The following is a 7,158-nucleotide window of genomic DNA, read 5'->3' on the forward strand; positions in this document are numbered from 1 at the left end:
ACCCACGTAATTCCGAAATGTTAGTAGGTTGAGGCCAATCTACCATAGCAGAAATTTTATGTTTGTCTACTTTCACTCCTTGGTTAGTGATGATATGACCCAAGTACTCCAACTCCTACTGCCCGAATGCACACTTGCTTTTTTTGACAAAAAATTTGTGCTGCCTCAGTATTTTGAAGGCTTGTCTTACATGCACTAAATGTTGATCCCAGTCTGGACTATATATCAGAATATCATAAAAAAAAACTAATATGAATTTTCGGAGTTGCTTTCGGAAGATGGTATTCATGATAGCTTGAAACGTGGAAGGCGCATTACATAAGCCAAAGGGCATAACCAAGTATTCGTAATGTCCATTATGCGTTCGGAAAGCAGTTTTATGGATATCACCTGGTTTAACTCAGACTTGATGGTATCCTGCCCGCAGATCGAGCTTGGTAAAATAAGAAGCCCCGTAGAGTTCATCCAACATATCGTCCACTGTTGGAATCGAAAATCGGTCTTTAATGGTTGCGGTGTTGAGCGCGCGATAATCAGTGCAGAATCGCCAGTTTCCGTCTTTCTTCTTCACCAGTAATACGGGTGAGGAGAAGGGGCTAGTGCTGGTTCGCACAAGCCCGACTTGCAGCATGTCTTGGACTTGTTTTTCAATCTCGTTTTTTTGATAATGTGCATATCTGTAAGGCCGCACATTAATTGGTTCGATCCCTTCCTTGAGGGTGATGCTGTGCTCAACCTCTCTTGTGGGTGGTAAGCTCGAAGGTTCAATGAACAAGTCTGAGAACTCCTGCAATAACTCACGGAAGCTTGGATGAATGTTCTGTTGCAGTTCTGTATGGGCAACGTGGAGGCACACTGCGAACAGAGCATGGCTAGGACGAATTCCCTTGGTTAGCTCTTCAATTGATGCTGCTTGAATATTTTGCCCGTCGATGCCCACCAACTTCTTGGTCTAGTTCTTCCATGTGAATTCCATAGTTAATTTTCTCCAATCGCACACCACAGAACCAAGAGTTTCAAGCCATTGAATACCCAAGACCACGTCTAAACCTGTGAGTGGTAAGGAATATAGTGTTAATGAAAATTTGGTGTCATGTAAGTTGATTGGTACCTCCTCAAACCTCCCTTGGCATTTAAGCTTTTCTCCATTGGCGACTCGGACCGTGAAGCTTTCCGTAGGTATCACTGGAAGACGCAGCAGATTGGCCATATGCTCACTAATGAAGTTGTGAGTTGATCCGCTATCGATTAATACGATAACCTCGTGGTTGCGAATTTTGGCAGCGATTCGCATGGTTTTGGGAGCTGTCCATCCCGTTAATGCATGCAGTGTAATTTCTGGTTCTGGCGCACCTTTGTGGTTTTCTTTAATTGTTTGTTCGTCGGTGACATCGTCGCACACCAAGTTGTCGTCATCCTCACAACTTTCCAGCAGGAGTATCCGTGGGCCTTGACATTTATGACCTGTAGTAAAACGTTCATTACAATTGAAACATAAACCTTGGAGACGTCGTCGCTGCATTTCCTCCCAACTCAGTCGTCGCACTGGAGCGATAGGTGCTGCCTGATTCGCTGGTGGAAGAGCTGGGGGAGCTCGTAATGGTGGTGCAAGTCGTAAGAACCTCCTTTGTCTCATTAGTTGATCATCTCTCATCCTTGCGAAACGGATAGCATCTTTCAAAGTCTGTGGTTTAAACATACGGATTCCATCTGAAACTTCTGTCTTCAAACCACCCATGAAGGTGCCCACCAGAGCCTTCTGTGTCCAACCTTTGACCCGGTTGCCTAATTGCTCGAATTCCCGTTGGTAATCACGCAGGGAACCCGTCTGCCGAATTCGGGACAAAGCCTCGTCAAAGTCCTCGCAGTCCGATGGCCCAAAGCGCGCCCATAGTTCCTCTTCAAAATCAATCCATGAAAGAATTCGACCTTCCTCTTGAAACGTCCTGCGAATCCATTGCCACCACTGGTTGGCTTCTCCTTCCAAATGGTAAGATGCTAATGTAACCTTTTGGTTGTCGGGAGTGTTTTGGAACTCGAAGAACTGGTTCACACGGTTGACCCACTCCTTTGGATCATCTCCTGAAAATCGAGGAAATTCTAATTTTGCCGTTTTGGAGGATACCACAAGTTGTCCCCCATTGTGACCTTCACGGTTTGGATTACCCTGGTTTGGAGGTTCTTGGTTGGCAAGGAGCACATCAGAGAGACGGTTAAGAGTCTCTTCAACGTGTCGCAATCGATCCGCCATGCCCAGCTCCATCCGGTGTAGCCCCTCTTGAACTTCACCAAGTCCAGCCTCCAGATGTTCAATTCTCTCTTTATTGGTTCCCATAGTAAAATGAACCTGGCTCTGAGGCCAATTGATAGGTCCCAAATGAATAGAACAGAAAATATTAAAGGAAAGCCGTATTCTCTTCGGGTGAGAATGTACCACAATTTGACTCAACAATGATTAGATGCTTTATTCATAATTCTCCTCTGCTTAAATAGCAGAATTGCACCGAAATAACAGGAAACAAATAACAGACTTGCGGACTGACTTGCGGAACAATAATGAAAAGACGCGGACTGACTTGCGGACTAATTACCGAGACTGCAGCTCACAAAACAGAGCCTAAAACAGAATAAATACAGAGCGTAAAAATAGAAAGCTTAAGCATAGAGTGACACTAAACGGAAACCCTCCGCTTCGTGCGTTTGTGCGGACGCCATGCGCGCTTCATGCGTATAAACTCGCTGATCAGTTATGCATGCGCGCCTCACGCGTATATGCTCACGGACCCAGTCTTGCCCATTGACCCAGTCTTGCCCATTGACCCAGTCACGCCGCATGCTATCTTCCGTAACAGATTATCCCAAATATTTGGGATTTGGTTTACGAAGTCTTGCGGAACGACGTGGCCTATCAGAGGGACAAAGAATAAAAACATAAAATAAGAGTACTGTTCATATTGTTCATTAGGCGATAGATTCTTTTAAGTATAAGGAGATATATATGCATACATATATACATAATATGTATAGGCACACAAACGCGCGTATATATCCGTGTAGATATAATATCAATAATATTTACTATAAGAAAATTGTTTATTTATGGTCAGCTATTTCCTATGAAATTAATTATTTTCTGCTAAAATGGGTTTGTTTTCATAGCAAATAGTTATTTTCATTGTAAATAATCTGTTACAAATACTTGTTTTGATTCTACTTAAGGACTTTATTAATTCTAAAGTAGTTCTTGTACTGCCTTTTCGTTAAGACCTCATTTGTTTTCACAGATGAGATGTGTTAAGATTAAAGTTAAAAATTGAATAAAATATTGTTAGAATATATTTTTTAATATTATTATTTTTTTTAGATTTGTAAAAATTAAATTGTATATTTTGTTATGTAGAAATTTGAGAAAATTATAATGATTAGATGAGATTAGTTGATAGAAGTTGTGAAAACGAACAAAACCGAAGCAGAAGCTGCTTAATTAATATATTTTAATTGACAATGCTTTTAGAATTCTAGATGGTAAAATACCCTCAAGTATAGATATATAGAGCTCGGATTTTTATCTAAAATTATTTTTGTATATATCAAATAAGCCACCTAATCATTTATTTTAATCGCAATTAATTTATCCATAGAAATATATTGGACAATGATCGTGGACTTTTTCCACCTTCTGCAGCCCATATCTCAAATTTTTGTTGAAATGGAAAGCATTTAATAGCAACGCGCTTCCTGTGACCGGCAATTGTCTGAGACTTTCTTTCTGAATTTTATATATAATCATTAATTGACCGGCAATTGGCTAAGAGCTTACACGCCATTGAAGAGATGTAATTGAGTATCATTAATTCATAACCACCAAACCAACAGAACAAAATATATAATTGACGTAAATGAAAACTATATTAATTATTAATGGAACATAAACATGTCACAAAATACAATATATATATATATATGTATGCATCAATAGACATGAATATATGCCTCAATTTGTGGAAACCATTTTATTTTTCAATGCACATAAAATATCGATATATATGGCCTTTATGATATGTGCTTATTACATGGAATAATAGGTAAAACGAGAAAGAGAGAGGATTTATTGTTGAGTACAATATCTTCTGTGATTAAAATCACCTCTCACTAGGATGAAAGAGCCGGGATGCTTTGTTCATTCCTAAAGAAATTAGTGGGATCGACAATGGTCTTCACGTGAACCAACCTGTTAAAGTTGCTCTTGAGATATTTAGTACCCCATATGCTTGCCCGTCTATAGCTTGTGTTGCCTTCCTTACTATTTGTTCCTATGTCAAGGTCCCTATAATTTATGTATGTAGGTCTTGGAGATTTTGAAACATTGGCAGCCATGTAACTGTAAAGCGTTCTGATCCAACTTATATTCCTCTCGGATGCCGAAATTCTGGCCTTCTTCTGCCCAATACACCAAGCGTTGGATTTTGTAGATGTTACCAACTCTATGTGGGAAAAGAATTGCAGATTCCGAGATTTCACTCATTCTTCCCCCATACGGACTCAGGATTACCTTCAGAAAGCATGAACATTCTAGAGCATTGGAGAATAGCTCAGCCAAATCACATTGTAACAAAGAGAATAAATAAACTTGCTAGGTGTCACAATATTAGTGGTCATTCAATTCAATTCTGTTATGTACATATTCTATAAATTGTCACTACTGTACAAAGCATTGTGGTGAAAATATCTGGGAATACAAAAGTTGTTCTAAGGAACTTTTCCAGAAGCACTTGGCTTGCATTTCCTTCTCTGTTTTATCATGGTATCACGAGCTTAACGGACCCACGTCCTTCATACATTTCTGTTTGTTTATTTTCTCTTTTCTCTTCGTCATACAGATTTACAGTCATAGCTCCATCAAAATCAACCAATGCTTCTAACTCTCCCTCCCTTTTTAACTCTGCTAGTCATTTTGTAAAAATTCAACTCACCATTGAAAAGTTTCTCCCTTGGAAGGCGCAAATAGTGCTGTATTTGAAGGGGCATCAAGTCTTCAGACATGTTGATGGTTCTCTTCTCATGCCGCCTGCTACCATTGATGATCTTCCTAATCCTCCCCATCTTCAATGGCTTCATCAAGATTAGTTGGTCATTTCAGCCATTAACTCTTCCTTATCTGATTCGGTCTTAGCTCAAGTTATAGATTGTTCTACTGCATCTGAGATATGGAAAACACTCACCGACCTTTTTGCAGCAAAATTGTCCGCTCATCTTACTCAAACAAAATTTCAACTCTCTACTATAAAAAAGGGATCTGACTCAATCACTGAGTATTACAACAAAGTAAAAGCTCTTGCGGCTACTCTGAATGCTACGCGCCATCCCTTATTCGATTGTGAAATCTCCATCGTTATTTTAGCTGGTCTAGGCACAGATTATGAGTCTTTGCTCACCTCTCTCACAACACGACCTGACTCACTCTCTTCAAATCAGATCACAGCTATCTCTTAAACTATGAGTTTCACCTTTCTCATCAAACCAACACTCTCTTATTTGGCACCTCCATCACAGCCAATACCACTATCAAAACACCACCATCGGGTCACTTCATTTTCTCTTGTGGTCGTAACAACTTTTCTCACGGTCGTGGCCGTGACTGTCATAATGGTCGTGGAATTATTCCTGGACCCCAACCTCCCTTCTCTCATTTTTACAACAGATCTGTCTGTCAAGTGTGTCAAAAAGATATTGCGGTTTCTTGTTACTATCGTTTTGATCAATGTTACCAATCTCCTCCACCTAAATAACTCACGGCTAATTATACAGCCATTACTCCAGCTCCCTCTCACATGAATACTTGGTTTCCAGATTCGGCTGCTTCTCATCATTTTACAAATGAATTATAGAACCTTAATTTGGACTCGTCTACTTATTAGGGCCCTGAAACAGTGAGCATCGTGATGGTTCCAGTCTTCCTATTCACAACACAGGCTCGTCTCAATTTTCTTCAAACAGTGGCAAATTTCTCTTACATAATCTTTTACATGTTCCTTCCATTTCTCGTAATCTACTTTCTGTCTGTCAATTCTATTAAGATAATAATGTCTATTTTGCATTTCACTCTTCTCTTTTCTATGTGTAGGATTCATGCACCCAGACAATGCTTCTTTAGGGCCATGTTGAGAACGGTTTGTATGTGCTTCGGACGGATGCAGAGCCTACATCACCTCAGTCTTCCATTTCTCCTTAAGCATAAGTTGGTCTTCGTACAACCGCTCAGCTCTGGCACTCCAGATTGGGCCATCCCTATCCTTGCACAACATCTCTCATCCTACATCAATATTCTCTACCTCTCAGCACGTCAACTTCTCTTCAACATTGTTCTGCATGCACTTCGGCCAAAGCACACGCACTACCTCATCATTCCTCACCAAGCCGATCCAACTATCCTTTTTAGTTATTGTTTTTTTATGTATGGGGTCCTGTGTCTACCTTGTCCACAAAAGGATCTCGTTATTTTCTTTCTATTGTAGATGATTACTCAAAGTTTATTTGGTATTTTCCAATGCAATTAAAGTCCAATGTCTCCTCTCTTGTTATTGCATTTTTTTAATTTGTGCGAAATCAATTTCCCTACAATATTGTCTCGGTCCAAACAGATGGAGGGGGTGAATTTCGCCCCCTTCGATCCATTTTTCGTAATTTTGGAATTTCTCATCGCATTACATGTCCATACTCTCATCAACAAAATGGGAGTGTGGAACGTCGTCACTATCACATTGTGGAGATGGTTCTTGCCTTACTCTCTCATGCATCAGTTCCTCACACTTATTGGGCTGAGGCTTTTCTCACTGCCACTTACTTAATAAACCGCATGCCCACTCCACTACTTCAAAATCAATCTCCAATCCAAATTTTAATGGGTCATGTCCCAGGTTACTCCTTTTTAAAATTTTTTGGATGTGCTTGTTGACCTAATTTACGGCCTTTTAACACTCATAAAATGAACTACAGGTCTAAAGAATGTGTGTTCATGGGTTACGGTCCAACTCACAAAGGTTATCTCTGTCTCCACATAGATTCGGGCTGCACTTTTATTTCCTAGGATGTCATTTTTAATGAGACTATCTTTCCCTTCTCTCAATAGCCTAAACTCGATTCTATGCCCACACCAAA

The 7,158-nt window shown here is 40.0% G+C and overlaps 1 protein-coding gene across 1 annotated transcript; it reads right to left on the bottom strand.

Moving 5' to 3' along the window:
• Positions 1–400: 400 nt before the first annotated feature.
• LOC118347982 lies at positions 401–2,335 on the bottom strand. Its single transcript, XM_035688695.1, has 2 exons — positions 1,112–2,335; positions 401–952 (listed from the first exon to the last, which is right to left on the bottom strand). The coding sequence occupies exons 1-2, from the start codon at positions 2,333–2,335 to the stop codon at positions 401–403; spliced, it is 1,776 nt and encodes a 591-aa protein (XP_035544588.1).
• Positions 2,336–7,158: the final 4,823 nt, after the last annotated feature.

This window comes from Juglans regia, chromosome 3 (assembly GCF_001411555.2).
Source record: "Juglans regia cultivar Chandler chromosome 3, Walnut 2.0, whole genome shotgun sequence".
In the NCBI taxonomy this organism is placed as follows: domain Eukaryota; kingdom Viridiplantae; phylum Streptophyta; class Magnoliopsida; order Fagales; family Juglandaceae; genus Juglans; species Juglans regia.

Coding starts and splice junctions, on each gene's coding strand:
- LOC118347982 (XM_035688695.1), bottom strand. CDS start 2,335: ATGGGAACCAATAAAGAGAGAATTGAACATCTGGAGGCTGGACTTGGT. Junction 953..1,111: donor GCCAAGGGAGGTTTGAGGAG/GTACCAATCAAC, acceptor TGGAAGAACTAG/ACCAAGAAGTTGGTGGGCAT.